Consider the following 24,056-nt stretch of genomic DNA (forward strand, 5'->3'; position numbering starts at 1 on the left):
AAGAATGAGTTAGAGATCTGCAACACATCAGAGACTAATCTTAGGCAAGGCAAGGAATTGCTTTGAACTTGAAGTCTCCATGACTGAGGTCTTATCTCATGATAGATAAGATTTCTCCACCATGAATGTGATGGAGAAAGAAGTTTCTGTGAAGTGAATTTAACAATTTACACACATTCTTCTAACTGTAACATCATTTGTAGGTACCACAGAAACCAAAAATTGCCACAAAGAGCCTCACTCATTTGGGCACTACTCTCATTTTACCAACTGAAATGCCAGACAGAAACTGACTTTAAAAAAGAAAACAAAACATAACATGCAGTCCCTAGGATTCTGGAACTGGGATTATAGAGGCTCAGAGGCTAACTACACACTCACAGAAAAAGAGATATTGCCAAGCCTACAAAGGAGTTCAAGCTGCTTCAGAAGTAACTGACACGGAGGCACATCTTTTCATGGCATTAGTATCATAAGAAGAAATAATACATTCCCATCCTTGTTGCACATTGGATACAACTACATTCCTAGGGGCCTTGTCAGCAAATAATTTCTTACTAAATTTCAAATATCAGTCATTCCCCAACTTCTTAATACAACTTACATGATACATACTTTAAATAGATCTTATGAAGTTTGTACTGAAAAGAATGTTTTGGTTTACTAAAAAATAAAGGATGTATGTTTTTTAATTTAAAATCTGTTGGCAATGGTCATATACTTGTTTGTGTTTTAACATGTACAAGTGCACATACATAAACAGGGAAGAAAAAAGGGCATGCAAATTTAAAAATAAAATATAAAAAATTTCATACATGCCTTCATAGTTTTCTAGGTGATTTCAGAACCATAAAACCATATATCCTGAGCTTATTTCTGAAGCTGAAACAAAGCACCTCCTTTTTTCTTGAAGAGTAGAAGAAATCTAATTTTTTATTAAAACATTTGTGTTCTCTCTGCCAACAACCATGAAGCTATTCCTGCAACATAAACCTCCATAGATTTATCAGAGCTGGCATAGCACTGAAATCTAGGTGGCACAATTAAGCTGCAATTTATTTTACTAGCTATGATTTTAGTGACCCCCTCTACTGGAGCTATAAGGCAAGGAACATGCTATTTGCTGTCCTTCCAGCTAATGCAAGCTTTTTGGTGAAAAAATTATATTAACATTCGTTGTTATTATATTTGACTGATATTACTCACAACATCAAATTAACTTCTATACTGCAAGTGTTCTTATTCACAGAGGTTACATTTTAGTTTGAAAAGTAAAAGCAGATCAGCACTTTTTTTCTGGTTACTTCTAAAATCTAATGAGTGTATGGGGACCAGTATGTGGGCAGTCATCTAGAGTTTACAGCTCAAAGCCAGGGTGGGGATAGGAGACACATTAGCCCAAAGAAAAAAACCTAAGAGTGACGAAATACTGAAAACAGGTCTTAAGTGTTAGATCAAGTTTCAGAAAACCACCCAAGTTCATCTCTGAAAGCAGAGAGGGGAACAAAGGGAACAGTCAACAAGGAAATGGCTAGAAGTCAGACTACAGAAAGAGTCAAGAAGGGCTCTTTGACAGGAAACCTGTATTGTGTAAAAGCAGGCTCCACACCCCCAAAGAATCTGTAAATCTAGGAGCTCCTGTTGAATTTGTCATTTGTGGTCAATTACTCATAATTTCCAAGCTATGCATGCTATGGTACACACATAGGCTATCAGCCACTGTATCCAAGGCATTTGTTAGATGTAAGGACTTGCTATTCTTTTCTGTTATTGGCTTGGTGTTGGCAGTTGTATCGTGGGATTTTTTGCAGTAGATCTTAGTGACTGCTTGCAGGGTGACCCTTAAGATAATTTCAAGATGTGTATCAGCAAAGACTCAGTTATATTTAACCAATATGTTGCCCACTCTTCTTTAATCTCCACAGAAGGTATCATTCATCCTCCATTAAGTCACATTTTAGTAAAATTCAGAAAATGACAGAAGAAAGCTGATCAGTAACTACATCAACAGCTCAGGCATGTGACCAAATTACTGCATATCAGCTGAGTCACAGCAACTGACCTTGCCTGTTCTTGCTCATGTAGAGGTTAGATGAAAGTGGCTTAAAATAATCTCTGCTGCTTGAGAATTGCAACGAGTCACACACCACGGCTCATTTCTGCAGCTAAGCAAAGAGTACTTTGTTATATCACACTGAGTCATAATACCAAACAACATCGACTGGCACTGCCTAAGGTCTGCCTCTAAAAGAAAGGCAAAGGCATCTGTCTTGTTACATCTGTATTTATGATTATGAGAATAAGAAAACAACCGTAACAATCAAAGATGAGCAACTGAGAGCATAGTCTGGGAAACAGAGGGGACAGAGACCCTTGTGTCCTGGCTCAACACTTGCAGGTAGGACAAATTTGGAATTTTTTTTGCTGTTATGGTCTCTCGTGTTTGAAGGCACAGGATTTGTGCATATTTTTTAAATAAGAAAGATCTTACAGAAAAAAAAAATACATTTTACTTGAATCAAATCTAAACACTGGCTAGGAGCTCTCACCAAAAGATTAGATAACAATGGATATATTTTGAGCCAAGAAACAGCTTAATAATGTCTTAATGTACTTCACCATACTTTCTAGCATATTTTTGCCACCATTTCTTAATGCAACAAATTTAGACAAATGCCAGATCCTCAAACATGATGAGTTCAGTTTGACTGAAACAAATCTCATGATCCAAAATTGCCTCAGTACAGGAGATGGAATAACAGTTTATACAGCACTGTGTTTTTTATAAATAAGCATGTAGTGAGCTATAGTATAAGCTCTGTTTTCTAATCTGCAATAAGAAGGCCTTTGCAGGAAGGTTAGAGCAAATACAGGTGTGGATGTTTTAAACCGTGTATGCCTGAAAAGACTGCACCTGCCCTCTACCAGGCTAGGACAAGCTTGCCAACCCCCAAAATTAGAAAATGCCTCAACATATTGAGGTAGTATTTACCTGGAAGCCACAAGCATACATTCCCAAAACTCTCAAGATCACTCGTGCTTGATTTAGAAAATGAACATTAGATGGAGCTATGTCCTAGCTCAATTTAGACTGTTACAGCTGTCTCAGATATAAATCCATATAGTTACATGCAAGTGGCCAGATCAATGGCTCATTTAAATGTCTTTTAAAAAGCTGAACAAAAGTGCATAAAATGAACATATTTATGTCCATAAAAACTTCTGGAATTTAAACAGAAGACTAGAAAGAAACAAGTATAGTACTCTCTATATATTAAAGAATTATTTTTAAAAGTGTATTTCATCTGTCCTAGTAAGACATATCTGAAAAGATTTGTGAGTACTACTACAGAACAGTTATGTTCTAAATGGTAAGTGGGAAAAAAATAGTAAGTTCTGTTTTAGTATGAAGTAGCTGTAGCTGTCCTGCAGTAGTCCAAGAAAATTTCAAGAGTAATTTTATGTAGAGACGTATGCTTATTCTCTTCATGAATATTTCACATTAACTCCACCAAATAATGAGGGAAGGAAAACCATGTCTCATCCATTAGAAAAGAGCATGCCACATATGGTAAGAATAAAATGTTTCAAAAGGTTGTCCACCACCCCAGACATGGCTGGCTACAAATCTCTCTTAAATATAAGACAGGCTACACTTTCTAATTGGACATGATGGATTAGCTGTATGGAGGAAATGGGGAAGGATCCTCCAGTTCATTACTTCCTATCTGCAGCTGATTTAGACAAATTTGCATGAAAGGAAATCTCCTAGTATTAAAATTGAACATTTTTTCACAATCAAGCGATTACACAGTACTTGCAACTTTCACATTCCTGCATCACCATGATCACTCATTGTTTTAGTGCTGGTGTTTACTCTACAGGTAGCCTGTAGAGCCTATTAATATGAGCACTTTAAAATAACACTGTGGCTAACCTTTCCTGTAGACTTCTTGGAATAAAGTGTTTGATAAAAAAGGACATAAGGCCGTAGGTACCACTTGTGAAAAATCTTAAATAAGTTGATAATTTAAAAATCAGAATGTTTGGGACTGAATTTAGACTATCTTATTTGCAGCTAATGTACTCTCCTTTATAAGCAGTAGAATTAAAGCTTTATAAGAACTTTTCAGCCAGTAAAATAGCAGTTTGGAAAATACTGCAAACAGATATCAAAACATCACTGTTTTTTCCTAAATTATGCTTGTGATCTTCTATTTAGGAAGCACTGCCATTTAAGTGTCTGTTTTGGTCTTTGGGCTATGAATGAACCATTTTGCCATTTTTCTGCACAATCCAGTAACAGACCAAGCAGTGCACTATGAAAGAACCACTGACATGCATGAGCCCAAGCACCATTCAGGCATACTTGTAGGATCAGGAACATGGCCTGAACTCAAATACAGGACCTCTAAGAATTGCCAGCATGACCCATGGTGTGACTGTGACATTGAGGAACAGAAACCCAGACAGCTCTGCTCAGTATTTTCTACAAAATAAAAAATATACCCTGATCATTAACTCTAGATGAGATAAACAATTAGAGAGCAAAATCTGGGATCTTACAGACAACTTTCCCCCGATTTTCAAGATGGAAGAAATTAAGATGGTTGGTAAAGCAGCGTCCAGCAGTGTTCTCTTTTGGGGTTCCTAACTTGTTTTTTTCATGGGTCTTTTTTCAAAGGGATGGTTCTGCTCTCCCTGAATAAGCTTCATTGTTACACGAGAGTCAAAGACTTGACACAATACCAGCTTTGTGACAGTAGTGTGTCTGCACTACTGCAGAAAAGAAACAAACCACTCTTATTGAAGGGCTGACTTCTGGAATGGTAATTAGCCAAGAGGCCAGGACAGCTGAGGGAGTGCTTCTGAAACCTGCTACATGGAGAAAGATAGAGAATTCATTCACTTCAGTTAAAATTATATTAAACAGGACAGACAGGATCAACAAGCTAAAGTTAGCCCAAAGTTAGGGTTCTCCCTGCTTTCTGGTGGTACAATAATATTATCAAATAATACAGAAACAGAACAGTAAGATGATTACGTATGAATCCTGCAGCAGTAGCAGGACAGTAGTTTGTGCTCCAGGTTTAGCTTGTGCTGCTCAGCCTCCCTCTGCTTCTCCCTGTGCTTCCCAAGGGAGTGGCAGTAATTGTGCAGCCTGCCTTTCCCAGGTCCTTTCACTTCACAGCATTGGGCAAGGCCATGCTCGCCTTCCCATGCACTACTAGCTGACACTGCTTTTCCCAAAAAAACACTGGAGTACAGCATGTACCAGCAGAGACCTGGCCATCCCAGGTCAGGTATAAACAAGAAAGGAGGTAACAGCCCTAATATAGTCATAAAGGAATAAATGAGGCCCTGGATGCTGCTTCCATCATGTCGAAAGTCACACAGACATGTCCTAGATCACTAGTGAGGCTAATGATCTAGCCCTAATTCCAATGGGGAATTGGAGGGGAAACCAGCCTTGTGTTGAAAAGAACTCCCAGCTTTGCCCAGCCCATTCTAAATTCTGCTGACCTTTTCCCAGATGGATTAATGATACTGCAACAAGCAGTGCTACAGTAATTCTCTTTGGTATCAGTATTATGAAAGATGCAAATGTGATATGATTATGATTATGACCACTCCTCTATGTGACCTATTTAAAATGACTATGTCAAAGCTGAGAGGAAAGACAAGAAAAATTCAAAAGCACGCCAAATTACTACACAGCCTGTAGATTCTTGCCAGTTTTAATTATTCTTTAGCATGTTCAGAGATGTTTCAAAGGCGTTCTCTTTCACATCCCATTTTCTCCCTCTCCCACCTTAGGCATGTTTGCTCTCTAAGTGAGATCCAATTTTTTGTCTGGAAAATCTGGTATGTGATTCATGGTCTTGGTCTCATGCATAAGCTTAAAAGAAACAGAAATCAGATACAACTCTTTGCAAGGTCAGAGAGTGCATCAGTTGGTAACAGGGAACAAAATGTTACAATGTTTCAAATGCAGTACAAGCTTACATTAGGGAAAAGGAAAGTTTAAAATTGAGGACAATTATTGCAAGTAATAAAGTAATAGAGTTATATTAAAGCAACGTGCATGTTAAACATGCTTAACCTATTTAGATGGAAGTCAACATCATCGAAGAGTGAAGACAGTAAACTGTTGATAGAAATACAACCCCTTCACAAACGGTGAAAATTGCATGTTAATTATATAATTATAAATGTCGGTGTTCCAAGTACTTGAAACTCTTTATCTCACTTTCTGCTAAATGTTTGCTGTTGTTTAGCCAACTCCCTAGAAAACTGACATTACAACAAGGACTCAGCTCAGGCATGCTGTGAAAGAGCTGTGTCCGAATCACACGTCTGGGATGACCTGTTTGGGTAAAAACAAAACAGAATCCCTTATCAGATTTTGGAACAGCAGGGCACTCAAAATGACCACTAAACTCCCAATAACCAAAAACTTGCAACACTTTTCATTTTTCTTTTATAGAGGGAAGAAAACCCAATACCTTTTAAGTGTCTTTCTTTTCTGCTTTCTGCCTTAGAGACTTATTATACTAGAGATTGTTGCAATCACAAATAGAGCATTAGATGTTTTTAAAACACAAGTCAACAGAGATATGACATAGAATATACCAATAGAAATGGTGTATGCTATTATTTTACAGAATTAAAAAAACTAAGAAGTGCTTACAGCCAAATCCTCCTCAGCTCCAGCCGGGCAGATGTAGCTGCTGGGAGGTACTGTGAGACGGGGGAGGTCGTGAGGCACCAGTCAGGAGCCCAACAGGAACTTTTCCAAACAGGATTTGTGTCTGATGTTTGTCCTGTCACAGACACAGGAGCCTTGGCACAGACTTAATTTCACACGGGCACAGGGGGTTTGTGGTGGGCGCCAGGCAATCTTATGCGCCCATAGGTGCACACACCTGCACTGAGGCTCTGCCGTGCGGGCCTTGGCGGGGTTGTGAGGGAACGGAGCGTGAGGAAAAGGAGCTGTGAGGAAAAGGAGCGTGCCCCCCGCCTGGGCCCCGCGGGCAGCTCTTTCGCGCTGTCCAGCCCTAACGCGAGTGTCCCGAAGCGGCCCCGGAGCGGATCCGGATCCTGGCCGTGCTGCCGGGTCGAGCTAACGGACACTCCGCACCTGACGGCGCCGGGGGGGGCGGGCAGGAGCCCCGCCGCTCGCTGTCACGTGGGGGTAAGAGCCGCCGCCGGTCCCGGCTCCGCAGCCAATGGAGCGGGGGCCGAGCGCACCGCGTCCCTCAGGCGCCTGAGGCGAGCGGGGGGCGCGAGCCGCGAGCCAGCCGCCGTGTGTTGCACCTGGAGGGGAGGACGCTGAGGGAGCCCAGAGGGAGCCGCCGCCTCATCGCCTCAGCGCAGGTGGGTGGCCCCCGCAGGCGGGCGGTGCAAGCCGGGGGTGGGCTGCGTGGGAGGGTGCTCGGCGGTAGGGATTTGCCTCAGCGGGGAGGAGGCTTTGCACCGCATTTGGGGCTTTTGGGGTGTCCCGCGGGCTCGGCGCTGAGGTGGGGGAGCGCTGGGCTGAGACGTCCCGAAGCGCCGCGGCGGTGCAGTCCGGGGGCACCGTCGGGCAAGAGCTCAGCGGGCACCCAAGGGGGACCGGAGGGTTCTGGGGCGCCTCGGCTGTGTTATAAAGGGGAATCCTTGGCTAACCCTGCCTGCAAACGCTGTTTCTTCGTTTTAAACGCTTTGCTCTCGCTGTGGGAGTTGAGGACTCCATACTGTGGAGAAGACATTTAAATAGACGCGGCTCCTGTAAGTTAAATATTTATTCTCCCAGTGAGCAAAGCTTTGAAAGTTGAGTTCAGCTAGAAGTTCGGTAAATAAACCGGTTTATTGACCTAGAGAAGTCGATTCAGAAACTCTGCTGTCAGTAAGGACATTCAGCTGCAGCCAAGTTCGCTGAGGTGCAAGTGGGGTGTGCCCCTCAACCCCCCTCGTCTGCAGTTGAAAATTAATTCAGAAAAGAGGTATGTGGGGGAAGTAAGAGACTTAAAAGGATGTTTTGAAAAGCACAGATGGAAGTGTTTTACTTATTTCAATTAATAACTGACATCAGAAGATGAAAGTGGCTATTAGGGGCTGTTATACCAGTACAGAGATAAGAGAGGTAAGAGTATGAGGAGATGTCAAGTGATCCCCAGTTTCATCATTCAGCACTCATGTTATCGTGCTGCTATGATAAAAATACCTCTCTCTTAACATTTAAAAGAAAGATAAAGAATTACACTCCTTCGTGTATGATCATTTGTTCACTTTTGCTTGGAGAAAAATAAAATGAGTATTTGGTAGGTCAGTAATACCAGATCTGACTGTGTATAAATTAAGTGCAATATGTACTTTTGAATATTTGCATGTACAACACATTGTATTTCCATAGTCATAGAGGTCTTCTACAGATTAAGATTTTAATTACGGAGGTTTGATGGCGGGGGTGGGGGAAACAGTGTGAAGAAATTTTTTGTATATTTTTTAAACAGGAATATGTGAAAAGGTTCATGAAGGGCACCATTCTGAAGCTTGTATGGAAATGTGGAAGGAGGAGATGGGAGAGAAAAGAAAGACGAATTTCAGCTTTCCATTTTCCTTGACTTACTTTGCTCATGTTCCTGACTTTGACTTGGTCTGCTGTATGAATTTAGCTAAAACCAACAAATATGTATTCTTTTTTGTGTCTTCCTAATGGAGAAATGCTTGGAGTAGAACTCACCATGCCAGAAGAGTGAAAGGACAAATTTGGACAAGCTTAATCGAACACAGATTGTTTTTAAATTACACAGTTTTACCCTCTATTTGTTGATAGTTCCTATTGGAGATAAGGGCCTCTTGAACCTAAAGGAAACCCAGTATAAGTTAGAGGAGAGGGAGAACTCAAAAGAACAGTAGGTTTGTCTTCAGGACAAGTATAGCTTGGCATCAGAATATGAGGAAAAATAATATGTGCAAAACCAATACAATTTGTAATATATAAAATAATTTCAAGATCCTAGTAATAAGATTTAAGCTGAGGGGTAGCTTAAGACTAGTATTTCCACTGACTGTAGATGTTTAAATCTGTTGTAGGCACACATGATATGCCTGTAAATGCTTTGAACTAAAGTTAGCATCACTTTTGAAAGTCTAAATGCTTTATTTACCTAAGCCAGGAAATAATCAAGTGTCTTGGCAAACTGTAGAGCAGTTTATCTGTCATTCATCTGTAACTCTGCCCTATGAAAAGTACCAAATTAAAAGGAGGGGGCAGAAACTGATTCATCTCTGTGGCTGAAGCATGGTAGGAATGGGACTGGGAGCATAGTTCCCTGATTCCATGATCTCTTGCTGCTTTCATCTCCTGTCCCAGGAAGTTAGGGAATTCGAGGAAGAGTGGCAGAGGGCATTGCTGCTATCCTCTTCATTTCACTCCATCAACCTCATTCATATGAGGACTATGCTATAAGCAAGGAGGACAGGAAGGAAGTGGGGAGTGCAAGGTGAGATAATAAACACTATCCTCCCCTCACTCTTACTGTATGTGATCTCACTTTATCTTTGTTAACATGATACCAGCAGTGTGGAAAAGAGATTGGGCTGTGCATGTGTATAAACATGTGTGTGTGCCTACACATTGGTGTAGCCATAGCTTTGATAAGTGCTTTCTGGGTTCTTGAATCAATTCTCCCTGTTTCCCCTGTTGTGCTTCTGTTGCACTTGGTCTCTGTTGCTCGAGACTGTGCAGGCTCTAAGGCAGCATAACGGGATTTACTGGGGTGGAGTGTGTTTAAATGGAAGATGGGAACAGGTGGAAAAGAGTAAGTGAAGACCTTAAGAATCACCTTCCACAAACACTTTGATTGGGTCAGCAAACAAGGGGAAAAGGCAGAGAGAGAATGTGCTACCAGTGCAAGACATGAAAATACAAAAGAACCCAGCTTTTTTTTCCCCAAGTGCAGCTCTGCTTCTAGCCCTCATTTAATTAACTTGTTTCCTTTTTGCCTCTTCCCAGTCTCTCTCTCTTCAAAACAAACAAACAAATGAACTCTCACAAAAATCTATAAAGCACCTATCCCTAGACACCATTTTCACTCTAATTAGACTACTCGGAGACAGACCAGGTACTTAGTTCACTTTCCCCACAGCTAGGGATTTGTTTGAGCCTTTCAGCTCAGACAAATGAGAGCCTTAATCAGGTGAGATTAGCAAAGGACAGTGCTCATACAGGTAATTCAGAATGTCCAGGGAGCCCTGCTAGCTAGCCAAAAATGCACCTTCCCCTTTCCCCCTCAGAAGATATTTTCAGGAACAGGATGAAACCATCTTCTTGTCCATAGTGTGATTCTGAGGATGTAGTGTTTATTGAAGTAGAGAAATCAAGTATAAGGAAATGTTTTGTGACAATATCACAGTAAACATCTGTGTAGATGCAAATGTATTATTATTCAATGTACTGTACCAAGCAAAGCTTTTCTGCATTTTCCAGAAATGCCCAGTAGTGTAGATACAGTAATGCAACAGCAGATGACTTTGTTCAGGGCAGTAGATCATAACCTTCAGGAACTCACTTTTCTGCAGTGAAGTTGCATCATGTAAATCTTTGGAGATGTTTAGCATCTCACTTTGCCATCTCATCCTTAGAGTCCAGTGAATGCAACTTTTTAGCTTATAGTCTTGAAATTCTCATAAACTACTGAAGTTTAGCCAGCAATGACTGCCCTTGAGGCACGCTTCATCAGTTACCAGAGTTCAGTAGATGTGTATGAAATCATTTCACTTCAGTAACTTAATCCCTTAAGTTTAAGCTGTGAACTATTTTAAATCCTCTTAATTTTTTTGCCAGTTTGCTCTTTTCTATTCTGTGCTTTCAACTCACCTGCCACTTTGAATAGATGAAGAAACTGATACACCCATCTTTGGACAATCTGAGGTGACAACATCTTTAACTGTGGCATCTTACATTTCTTCCTGCCACCCCTTTCCAGAATTTTGTAGCTCTTCTTATTTTAAATAGATGCACATTAAACAAAATAAAGGTATTTTTTTGTAGCTAGATGCCTCTGCCTCTGTCTTAGCACACTGGTTTTATTTCAAGTCTCTCGTGACCTTTTAACATTGCAGTTACCTCTTCTGTTTCCCTGCATCTTCATGTGTTTAATTAGCTATAAAACCAATAGCACTTTGCTCTTATTTGGCAATTCACTGATGCAGAGATCAAAGAAGTAAAATTACAAAGATAATTCCTTTCTGAAAAACATAAAAAATTAATCCTAATGGCTCTGTTGCCAGGCTAGGTCAATTTGTGAATTTTATGTTTATACTGTGCATTTGCCAAGTTACAATGTAGTGGCTTAAAGAACTGTAAGCATGACCTGGATTTTATACTCCAATTTGATAACTTGTAAAGCAAGTTTATTAAGAATATTGTGTAGCTTACTAGTATTTCTGAAAGACCTGTAACCTATAGCTACTCAGGGGAAGGAGCTCCATATTTTCATACTGATCAAGGAGGAAAATTTGGTATCTTCACATGTATAGGACAGGACATTACTTCTCTGCTAAGATGATCAGCAAACTAAATGAGGAGGGGAGCCACTAGGGTTTTTCTCAGCAATATGTATCTCATATACAAAATATATTCTTATATTTATTTTATGACTACGTAAAAATGATCATCTGTTCAGCTAAATCTTCCGGGTAAAACCTGAGTTAATTGAAGATAAAAGTTGAGAATTGAATACTGGGAAAAACAGAGCACTTTGTGGTTTAGAGAGGAGAAAATATAAGAAACCTAATCGTGACCAGGTAGTATTGCAATCAAAATGCCTAAAATAGTAAATGATCTGACTTTCAAAAGGTTACAATGACAGAGCATGAACTGCTGATTGTATGAGAAGCCTGCTGTGTATCATGCAAGGATATGGTGTTTGATGATGGTTTCCTTAAGCAGACGTGTATTTGGAGAAAACAAGTCAGCAGGCCTAATTCTTCTTCTTGAGTTTGTCTGGAAGGGTGAAATACTAACACTCAAAGTCCAGAGACGCTGGATGGAAGAAAAAGGTCCAAAGAGTGGCTCTATTACAAGTGCTGCTTATCAAATGCTGACTGCAACTCTTGTTTTGATTAGAGCACCACTGGAACGTTTATGAATATTCATAGAGAATGATTCACTTGTTGGCTGTGTCTTCATACTCTTGAAGATCAACAGATTGTAGGCCAGTTCAAGTAATTAGTAAAGATAAATCAAAGCTGCTGAATTCTAATATGCACTTCAAGCACTGCCAGTATGGGAACTGCTTTTTTACTTTATCCTCTTCTGAAAACAAGTCTGGTTGGTCTCCATGTTCACAGGTGACTTAGCTAGAGATGCCTTCTTGTTTCTGTCTGTAATTCTCATACAAAGAAGTAAATTTGTTTCCAGTTTATACTATTTTCAGCCCAACCTTTATGTAGAAGTCTTAGTTTCACAGAGGAAAATATTTGCCAAATCTCTCTTGAATATCGTGAATCACATTTTTATTCTGCTACAATAGAGTGCAGATGGTAGCATCTGCTCTAATGAAGCCTAATCAGAACATTTTATTCTAATGACATTGCAGTAAGATTTATGAATGTGTTTCTGTGATTACTGCATGTAATTCAGTCAGCTCCTAAACAGAAGTATTTTGATGTTTCACTCCAGAGAAAAAAAATTCTCAAGCAAAGATCTTGGTGAGATAAATCCAGTATTTTAAATAGATAGGAACCCATTTTAACTGGTTTGAAACCGGAACTTGATTAGATCACAACTGAACTAAAATAATTAGGTTGGGTTTGGTTTTTTTTCACTTAATACAAGAACAAATAATGCAATTTTGGTTTTAAGATTTGGAAAGTCAGAGTCTACAACATTTCCCTTTACACTGTAAAACAAAGAAAAAGTATCTAAACCAATTTAAATTATGAAGTGCATTTTTAAGTTTCATGAACAATGTTTAAAACAACACTGGAGGAATGAAGGGCTTTCTACAGTTGATAGAACTGCTGTAGAGAGGAGCTGAAGAAACCTGGCTTTGCACATGCCATTCTGACCACGTCAGCTTTTATTTGTAAGGATGAGACTTTGTACAAACATGAGTCAGGAAATTCGGTTATGGTACCAATAGCAACTGTAACTTAATATCCATGAGTCCTGTGGAGGAGTTAGTACGAGGCGATCTGTGTTCCTAAAGCATCATCAAGTATCAGTCAAATAATGGAGGATATTTCGAAAGGTGCTTTCTTTTTTCCTTTCCCTTTTCTTCTCCCAGAATTGAAATCAAGAATCTTATTAGCAAACTTAATGGTTTTACTTCATAATACAGTAAATATAACCACATTCAGTTCCCTTCATATTTTAAATCGTATTATTTAGTATAATGCATTTAAAAGCAGCATAGTTCTTACTGCTTGTCACTCCAACTTTTAGCAACAGCACACAAACGTGATGATTTTTACACTGCCATGGTAACACTCAGCTGCCTGCCAGGTTACTTCACCTTATTTAGGTAATGAGCTCAGTCAGCTCACTGTCACCATGGAGGTATTGTATTAGTACTGTGCTTCACCTAAGGACATCCCTTCATACAAGGACTCAGCAAAAAAAAAAGACTGACTAGAGCCCTTACCATTTCTGCTGTCTACTTGAAGCATTTCAGTATAGGGCTTTTGTTCAACTTTGTGTAATGTGGATGTCTCTGAATCTTCCCCTTCCACATTAATGTGGACCCTTTACACATTCTAGTTGAAAATAATTATTTTTAAGATTCCCGTGTTAATTCTTCTTAAAAAACCCTCTACGGTCTTGTTTTTATTTATTATGTAAAGAGAAATCAGTCAAGGAAGGGTTCTATTTACTCTTCTGCCCATTTCAATGAAGCACATGAAGGGGCACTAGAGCAAATAGTGTCTATATTAACAAATAAATTAAATTCAAGCTATAGTCAGATGATTAGGATTTCTGGCTCAATACTCCTGGAGGATGCTGCCTAAGTAGTGTTTCTTAGGTAGTCATTCTAGTGATTATTAGAAATTCTTCGTGGATGGTTATTTACGACTAAGGATAAACTTAATTGGAGAGGTATGTCTGGTTCTAAAGGGCCAGGATGCAAAGACACATTTATAACTTTTGTATCTGATGGTGTCATGAGAACTCCTGAGCCAGACTGGGGAGATGAATGGGCAGTTGTGTTCCTCTGGGGTGACTGGATACAGTACAGCATGGGGCTGTGGGAGATGCTCAGTGGGAAATGGCTGGGGTGGCATTGGTGCACATTTGTTCATTCCAGCTCAGGAGTCTCCTTGCAGCTGAAATAAGCATGGAGTATTTCTGAAGCTTACTCAAGCTACTTGACATTTCATTATACCATAAAGTACAAAGCAATGTGTTACTTGAATTTGAATCTTTAAGCATGTATTTAAGCAAGAATCTTTACAAACATGTATTTATTCATCCCAGAAAAAAAATTATGGTAATTATTAGTTTTGTCTTCTAAATGTAAGAGGAATTTGTAGGCCACCCAAAGCACTGATACCAATGCAAGGTCTGTATTTCAAGAGTTCTTGTCAGAAACCACACCCCTCTCCATAACTGATAAAGTTGGCAACCTCATTATTAGGAGCAACGTTGGAAAAGCATCTGACTCAGGAGTTGCCCAAATATTCATTTTTATCTCTGGACAGCTGCTAGTTGAAGGCAGCCATGAAAGATTAAATTTAATTAAGGCTTTTGATAATTCTGGAGAACATCTTGCTCAAGGTGAATATGCCTGTTAAATATTATGTGTTCTTTTTGGACACAGTAGCTTTACATACAGAAATTAGATTAAAAAAATTTGCAAGGGATATGGGCTCTAAGCACAGTAGTTTGACCAGAGGTTTTTCATTTTATTTGAAATGCAAATCTCACTTTGGGATTTATAGGGTAAAGCCAGATGAGCAAAATGAATTTAGGGCTTTCAGACCAGTTTGCTCTGTCTGCACTTCCTGGAAGATCTTATTACACAGGTAATTTTAACAAACAGAATTGCAGTACCTTTATCTGTGGGCTGGGCTCTAAATGAGTGTGAGTGTGTGGCTTAGAAGGATAATAATAATTTAGACTTGCGTCTGCTTAACAGTAAAACTTTGGCTATTAATAGTGAGCAATTTTTACAGATCAGGCAAAAAAGTAAATTCTTCTAAGGGTCCTTAAAAGGTGAGTAGATTGTTTCTTGTTTTTTGGTGATATATATATTGATATAGTAAATCCTGATGGTTTGAATTTGCTAATACTAAAGTTTGTACTGTAATGTTAGAGAGAGATTTTGTTCAGTCCTTACCAAAGCTGAAAAAACTTATGTTTATTTTTCAAAAGATGTATATTTTTATTTAGGTAGATAAGTCATGGTGTTCTGCATCTGCTGATGTCATTCAGGAATGAAAACTGTAAAAAGAGTTGCAATTAAAATAACAGAAAATAGATGGACCCTGTTTGAGGCACTTGGCATGCCTTGGGATTGATGCAAGTCTCTTGTGATTTAATAATAATTAAAAAAGAATCCACAATCACAGATATTTATACAGAACTAGATCATAAATGGTAACTCAAAGCATATAAGACCTAGGAAGCTATTTTCATAATATTGCTCAGAACAGTCAAAATGTAAGAAGGGAGTGTCTGGGAAAGTAAGACTTGCCTGCAGCACAAGCAACAGGTCTGTCTAGAAAAAGAGGTCAAGCAAGTAATATAACATTATCACTATGAAGCAAAGAGCATAGCTTTTATTAGTAAATCGTTGCTTGATCAGCAGGTTTTACTCAAGTTTAATGCAGTTAAGCAGCAAAATGCACTGTGAATACAGGTGAGAAAACAGGCAAGGAGATCATGGAGACTGGGAGGAGACAGAACACTTAGTTCTGGTGGTATTTTTCAGCAAATATTTTTGTGCCAAGGTCCCAGCTGAAGGATTTTCTATAGGTAAAATTTCAAGTTTGTAATGTACTGTATTAGCATTTTCTGTACATTTTTCACTACAGATGGTTAAATACTGTATTTGCTGTTTAGATTAAATAGCAGTTCCTCACTTCCTGTTAAGAACAACAGGAATTGTCCTAGCAGCTTGCAGCACATGGAGCTGTGGCTTACAGCACAAACAAGATCATGCAGTGCAATATAGCAATAGAAACTCTACACTATTTTTAGTATTTTTCACTCTTTTTCTCCCTTTTAATTTTGAGCCAGTCTATTGCCCTGATTGTACCAAACAGCTTGTGGCCATAGATTTCTGGGGGAGTGACTGGTGGCCACATCCACCAAAGGAGCAAGGCAGCCTTGGTGCCTCTTTGGCAGCTGCTGCCTCTGGGTGGATTTCCTTTCACTCAGGTGACTATTGCTGACATCATGGTTGTTTTCAACTAAGGGAAACATTGCAAGGAAGGAGGCTCATTGCAGTTGAGATTTGGGTGTCTGTAAAGTATGTAGTCTGTCTACTAAGCTATTGGCAGGCAAATGTGGCAACAGAAGATGGAAAACTACCAAACCCAACAAATCGAAGCAACAGAATTACAGTCTCTGTGAAGTTACATGTGTAATTCTGAAATTTAAAGTCTGTATCAGCTGACTGAATGACTTTACAGGTAATTCTGAACATAATTTGTGTTATTCCCACTATAATTAAATTGGGTCAGAGGCATTTTGGTGAAATTCAGTTACATTTAGCATTGTTCATACTTAAATAATTATTTTGACTGAAATTACAAACCATTTGTTTATATTACTCTGTGCCTTGGGTAGCACTAAGATTTCTCTTCCATTTTCTGATAAGGCATTCTCATAATGTGCTTCAGATCAATTTGATCTTATGTTATATAATGGTTTACCCAATACAACAAGCTAGAAATGGCAGAGCTCAAATTAGAACACAGTAGTTTCTGACTCATTTCTGCAACTGTCCCTCTAGATAGTGGTGTTGTGTATATTGACTGGAATGAACATGGGACACACACCTTACTGATGACATAGAGGTTAATAAATTTGCTTTCTTTGTGTATATTCCAGCAGCAGAATGGAGAAAAACCTATGTCTTGGGGTTCTTAGTTTGTAAGAGAAGCAAATTTCTATTTGTTAGTAAAAATTTTCCATGGTGCTGGGCTTAATACTGAAATTCAACATGTCTTATGATGCAGTAATTTGGACTTAGCTTGGCTGCTGATTCTACATCCTAGAGTTTAGGCAGGCTCAAGCTAAGAGAATAAATGTGGGTAGTTTAGCTACTAGTCATGGAATTGGTTGTGATACCCAGTGTCTGAACTGTCACTGGATGAACACAATAGAAAAATACTTCAATCTATGTGAGTTCCCATTAGAGGTTATTGTAATATTTTTTAAAACTCAAAATAATTCAGTTCTTACCATAGGTAATGGCATAATAAATATAGATCAGTGAAATTTCAGTGGCATGTGAATAATCAGCCCCCCCGAAAATATGACCATTGATTATATGCTTATCTACAACATGCATCATTTGAAGGTTTTCTCTAACCATTGTCAGAAAGGTGCCTTTTGTTGTGCTTAGGAAGCTGTCAAAGATTGAACTGTTTCAAATCACAGATTTAAAAACTTGATGTATTGACTGAATATCCAAAGACTGCATTGCATCCTTCATGGAAAAGCAATCAAAATTCCATGACTCTTTAAAGGCTTTGTCAGGACTTTGAGATGTGTGTTAAGAGCACAGCAAAAATTATGCACACGTACTGTCCCTGCTTGTCACTGTGTGGGCTCTCGGTTTCATACTTCAACAATGAAGTGATGTGCAAAAGGACCTTATTTCAGAGAGAATTTTCTCAGTGGTAATGAAGTGGATGGTGTAAATTCCTTTTCCCTTTGAAATGCCATCTCCTGACAATAGTGACTGCTACTTGACTAAGAGTCCAGCAGCACCAACTGAGAAGTAGAGACTAATTTTGGAACATTGCATTTGCTATCCTTAATGTCAGATGGTAGCATGAATGTCTTTATTCCTGTTTTAAAGTGGCAGCAGTAACTCCTGAAAACTCATACTTGGGATATTTTGGTTATTGGAACAGGAACTGTATTTTCAGTGTCATGAAATAAGCAATAGAAAGATTGATTCAGGGTACAGAGAAGAGGAGAAAAAATAATTTCAGAATTGTCTTTAGTCTTAGGGCAGCAATCAAAAAGCTGAGCTCCTACAGAGTTCTGTTTGTAGGGTAAACATGTTTTTCACCATGTGTTCACTCCTTCATTGAAACCCAGTCACTCCTCTTTTTACTCCATGGAGCAAAAGGCTGAAATGTTCTGAACTTTGAATCTAAGAAACCATTGTTAAGAATGAGGGGTAGGGGAATGAATCTCAAGCTTCCAGTGATTAAGATTGCTTGGTTTTGTTTCCATCTGCATTTCATTGTTCTAGTAAAATAAAATATGAGCCAAGGATGAATGAAAACTTCAGAAATCCCAAGACATCTATCAAGAATAGGAATAATTTTGTTGGTTTTCATGTTACTAAGCTGTATTATTGCTAGCATGGTCTTTTGCTTGTGAGGCTCAATTTGTAATGTAACAGTGACCTATTTGTCTGGTTTAGTGTAATACACATGATTTCATCTGTCTTTGCAGTAGAAAGAGTAAAGCTCTGAAGAAATCGTAGATGATGGCTTCTGACGCTAGTCATATGCTGGAAGCAGCTTTGGAGCAGATGGATGACATCATTGCAGGTATAGGAATGCTTTATTTTATACCATGCTATTCTGAGGCTTAACCATGTTGGTCTTTTTTCCTTTTGCAATTTTACTGGGTTTATTATTCTTCTCAATTCATCAAGTTCTCTGTGACACACTGATTTCTCAGGTTCAACAGTTAGGTGAAGAAAATTGAAACTAAAATAAAGGAGGAAACTGCACAATTTCACTTCAGACACATGAATATTGAAGTAAGAGAAATTAACAGCTTAAGTGCTATATGGCATGTCGTAAATTCTGTATTGTGTCTGTTAGGTCTTCATTGCAGTATGTCTTTAAAAACAATTTTCACCAAGGCTTTCAGTTAGCTAAATAGTATATATCTGTATTTTATATACACACATAATACACACACACTACATAATAGTTTTATTTATTACATATATATATGTTTAAATAGATTAGCTGTTAATTATCTTCATGGCCTAATGAGTTAGAATGCCTATCTTTTTGTTGACATTTCTATCCACGAGTAGAACTATAGATTTCTTTTTACACAGCTGTCTGCTAGTAAGACATATGATGCAAGACAAAATTTGCTGTCTTTTGGTAAGACAATTTTTTTTTTCTCAACATTACTGTCTCCAAGAAGAGAAGTTGATTTCTGTGGTTAGGGCTCAGTAGCCTTGGTGTTTGTGCTCACACACCATTCAGTATGAGCTCCTGAAAAAAGGATCTGGGTAGGGCTATGATCTCACTGTGCACAATGGCATTCACTAAAGCTTTGTAAATTTAAATAACGACACCCATGCTGTGCCTTCTTTTTTTTTATCTCCCTCTAATGATGAAGATGACATCAGTTTCTTGTTGCTGCAGTTGTGCTTATTTCTGCTTTTCTTCCTACTGTTCTAGTAAAGCTTTCTATTCAGAGACTAATTAATATGGAGCTTTAGGTATAACTATCAGACTAGCAGTGATTAGACAGGAAGTCATTATCCACGATTTTTAGTTTCGTGTTGGGTATTTTTTCCATGGTATGGAAAAATAGTGTTTAATATGTGGAATAACTGATATGACTGCCTAAGAAAATAACATATTTCTTCTAGTTTCATGATAGAGATATAATTGAGATCAGAACCCATGTTCAATTTTTTGTTGTTGTTTTAATATTCTTTTCCTTTTCCCACTCCATTTTCAGATTTTGTGCCCATAACACTTTAGGGATTCATGTTGACAAATAAGGAAAATAATTAAATTGTTCTAGGCTTCCAATCAAGATCACTTTTATCTCCATCACTTAATTGCAGTGGTGGTGGGACAGTGATACAGAGAGGCAAAGCAAATGATGGAACAAATATTCTCTGTGATTTAGCAGTTTGCACATCCCATTCACCACTGTTCTATAGTGGTGTTCATGCCTAAAACAAAAAGATGCAGGCATGCTAATGGTATGTAGGATTTCTTTCCACAGTGCATGAGCAAATTGACAGCCCTTTCAAAAGAGTTGACTTTATGACTTCACATTATGTATCTTTTTAGTCTAATGTCCACTGATAGTCTAGTACAGAGAACAAGCTTATGTAAGGATGTCTAATGGGAAAGGAATCAAGACATTTCCCAGATAAATGCATCTGTCAAATCTCATCAGTATTAACTGAATACTTCTATATGATTTTAGAATTATACCTACCTATACCAATAAAAATTATATTGCTTTATTACTTATTTTTAATTATAACATAATGTTAAATCTCATCTGGGTGGGAAGGTTGTTTGCCTTATTTCTTTACTTTTTTTCATTACTAGAAATGAGAGACATCTTATGACTGGTTCTGTTAAGCCTGTTTTGGTCATTCTTCTATAGCTAATGTTCTGTGTGTTCCAGAACTATTTCTTGAATATTCTGCTATGACTGAAGGACCAGATCTATCTGCTGGAGCCTATACTTGGATATGGTTCTTATCCCAATTCATCTCAAGTTGAGGAACGTAGTAATTATTTGAGTTAGATTTTCTCTAATTCAATCCAGTAAGCTTCTGAATGCAATTTGGACAGGGACTGGAAGACAGGAATGTTCTCTTCTCTTGTTTGGAGAGAGAACAGATAAGGTAGGAAACTGCAGAAACAGGACTGTGGGACAGTTGTGAAACAAACCTGGACTCAAGAGTCTTGTAACTGCAGATTTATATATATCATAATAAGTAAATAATGGATAAATCATTTGTGCAAATGTAGCTGCTCTTAGACTAGACTGGAAACAGCAAAAAAACAACTGTTCAGGGCTTGGGCTATTTCAGTTCACTGTATCCAGATTCTGTGGGTATCTCTAGGCAGTACTGGATTCAAAGACAAAGGCTTCATGACTGTTGGAAACTTAAAATGCTGATGAAAAAGAAGTTTCTTTAAGATGAGGCCTGGGTGGTTACTAGAAATGCTGTGCTCTTATCTTGGCCTCTTTAGGCATAAAAGAAGAATCAATCACTATTGTAAAGAAGTGAAAAGTCCAGAAATGTGTAACAGGTATTGGTTAATTTTTGGAGCTTGAGTAGGTAGGTATATATACACATGCAAAAACAGGACTCTGTGGTTAATGAGAAAACAGTCCTGATTTCTATTACTCAGCTATCATTAAAATATTAGATTGTGGTCCTACCCTTTAAGGTAAGAACTGGGGATGCATATGCACATTACAAATATTTACTGATTTGCAGTCCTGTTTTTATTTAGCCTTCTAATTTTAAGTCTTATCCCCTACAGCAAATACTAACATAGTTCATACATGATTCTGATTAATCCAAAGAAAAAGTTTCCCTGCAGACTGTGCATCTCAGTGAAATTTGAAATATATTCATGTTTAGAGTACATGAGAGTATGACTGTGAAGCAAGATTAACAAATTGAATTTCACTGGGCATGATCCAATTTGACAGATAGGTCAGTGCTCCCAAGTCTTTTATGCTTCAGTACATCTGTACTGATAACCCACCCTCATAGCTATATAAATTAGGCATGCTAAATGATTAGCCTTATTTGACTAAAATAGCAAAAAGGGCTAATGTGATTGTCAGTGAACATGACTTATCCATTAGCTAGAATGACTTGCACTCCAAACAGAGGCTTTCTCTACAGAAAGCACTCATCTATCAGATCTGTCTCCATGTTCTTTATTTGATGTCCATGACTTCAGCATTGCTTCCCTCTGATGTCTGACCAAGTCAATACTATCATTTTTATGCAGCTTGTTCCTGTTTATTAGAATGTGTTTCTTTAAAGGACTATACATTTTGATTATTTTTCTTGGCAATATACCCTAACGAGTTAAAATTTATTTATTTTCTATTAAAAAAAATAAGTAGGGATTCTCGATGTTAATAATTTAGAAGCTCACTCTGTTCTTTTGTGAATAATGACCATAATTGTAAGACCTAAAAATTTTTGTCACAATATTACAGCCTGCTGCAGCTACAGAATGTCTTCAAATTTACCAAGTAATCAGTGTAATTTTGAGTTTCCTTTTAACCAGAGCTTCTGCAATTACTGCTCACTGAAAAATAGTTACATGTATTATCATGTGTATACTGATATTTCAGTACAAGTACTAGTACTGAACTATCTACAAATATAAATAATTTCAAAGTTTGTTAAGAATTTGTAAGTGCATACACTTAAATATCCTTCTCTTGAGGTGTCAGAACCCTTGTATTTAGTTCATTGCTTTGTCTCTATGATACAAACCCAACCATTTCCCATAACTTTGCTGAAAAAAAGGGGCCTTTAAGAGAAATTATATTAAGAGACTAACAAGATTTGAATAGAATTTAAATATATTTTCCTCACAGGATCTGTTCTCCAGAATTTCAAGGGAGGACCTGTTTGTGGGGATGTTTGGTTTTCTTCTTTTTTTTGTCATGCCGCATCACAATTTTACTATGAAAGCAACTGACTACAAGTTCCAGAGCTGTGTTGTGTTCCTGGATGTCTTAGATTACTAAATCACCTGTTGTTAAGTGATTAGAACATGGGTTCAAAATACAGGAGTGCACAAAGAATGCTAACACTCTCATTTGAACCCATTCGGGTGAATTTTAAGTTTTGTGGAATGAAGTTTTCACTAAATCAAAATATTTCCTAGTCACCTCAACCTTTACACATGAATAGACACATACATCATCACAGAATTAATTCACAATTTAAGGACTAGGCTCACAGCACTGTAAGGGAAGAAGACAGACAATTCTGTTCTGCTGCATAAGGGATTGAAACTGTCCAGACCAGACAGAGAGCACTTAATCCTGCATTTTTTGGTGTGTGCTGGGGGAGGTGTAGGTGGGTGTTGTTTGAAATACACACTGGATGAGGCATGACTAAAGAATTGCTTTCTTTTTTTCAATTTGTATCCTTTAGATGGCTTTGTGTCACATATCACTTCTGTCTTATTCAAGGTTCGCTATGTTTTCAAATTCAAAATTTAGTTTCTCTGGTAAAGGTGTGTAACAGACATTACCAACATCTAAGACGTGTCCTTACGAGATGGTGGGTAACTGAATAACCACTGCAGCCATTTCATATTACATTTTGTAAGGGCTTTACACATGCTGTAGCCTTCCAGTTAACACTCTGCATTAACTGTTCAGGTAGAGTTTTGATCTATGTTTTAAAAGCACGTGAAAAACATGGCAAATTCCATGTTGATTGTGTGCACGCAGCATTATTTACTCATTCCTTACCCAAGGTTGCCATAGCAACCTGAAGTTTGGAATTTCCTCAGTTTTGAGTGCTTAACCTTGCCAGAGGTCATTCGCACTATTTGGGCTCCTGTCCCAGACCATGCTTCCCATACTTTCCCTATGGCAGGTGTACTTTCTCACAGATAGAGCAAATCTGAGCATAAGAGAGAGAGTGAGGACTCTAAATCTTGTTTGTATTGATGACTTCCCTCTGTAAACAGGGCAGGCTACAGAATCTTAGAGAACTGAAAGCACTGAAGGCTTATTTCCTACAAACAAATGATGAATTTTGCAAAAAAAGATGCTTAAAATTGTTTTGTGTAAAACAAGCTGGTCATTTGACGGTCCAAGTCTCACAGTGCTTTACTGATCAAGTGGGTCTTTGACTTCCCTTGAATGTGTTTCTGCCTTTCTGCCAAAACAACATGAGAAATTTTCTTGAAAGTAAGAGGTAAAACTAATTAAAAATGGAGAAATCTTTCCAACTGAAATATACTTTAAAGTCTTTATCACTTGCCATAAGACAAACAGTTCTCAGTATAAACCAACAAAAATATAATTATGACCTAGGCACCTACATTGACTTACCAAAAATGCAATACTGTGCTTATGTGAAATCAAAGGCAGACATCAGAGGTAT

General features: G+C 38.2%; 1 protein-coding gene across 1 annotated transcript in view; it reads left to right on the plus strand.

The window, feature by feature from the left end:
- The first annotated feature begins 7,215 nt into the window (after positions 1-7,215).
- Positions 7,216-24,056, plus strand: part of PPFIBP2 (PPFIA binding protein 2) — an 82,188-nt gene continuing 65,347 nt past the window's right edge. Inside the window, exons 1-2 of the mRNA XM_030450977.1 lie at positions 7,216-7,377; positions 18,629-18,726. Of these exons, the coding sequence (XP_030306837.1) occupies positions 18,660-18,726 (67 nt within the window). The 5' untranslated portion in view covers positions 7,216-7,377; positions 18,629-18,659. The remainder of the gene's footprint in view (positions 7,378-18,628; positions 18,727-24,056) is intronic.

The sequence above is a fragment of the Calypte anna genome, chromosome 5 (assembly GCF_003957555.1).
Source record: "Calypte anna isolate BGI_N300 chromosome 5, bCalAnn1_v1.p, whole genome shotgun sequence".
NCBI classification, from domain to species: domain Eukaryota; kingdom Metazoa; phylum Chordata; class Aves; order Apodiformes; family Trochilidae; genus Calypte; species Calypte anna.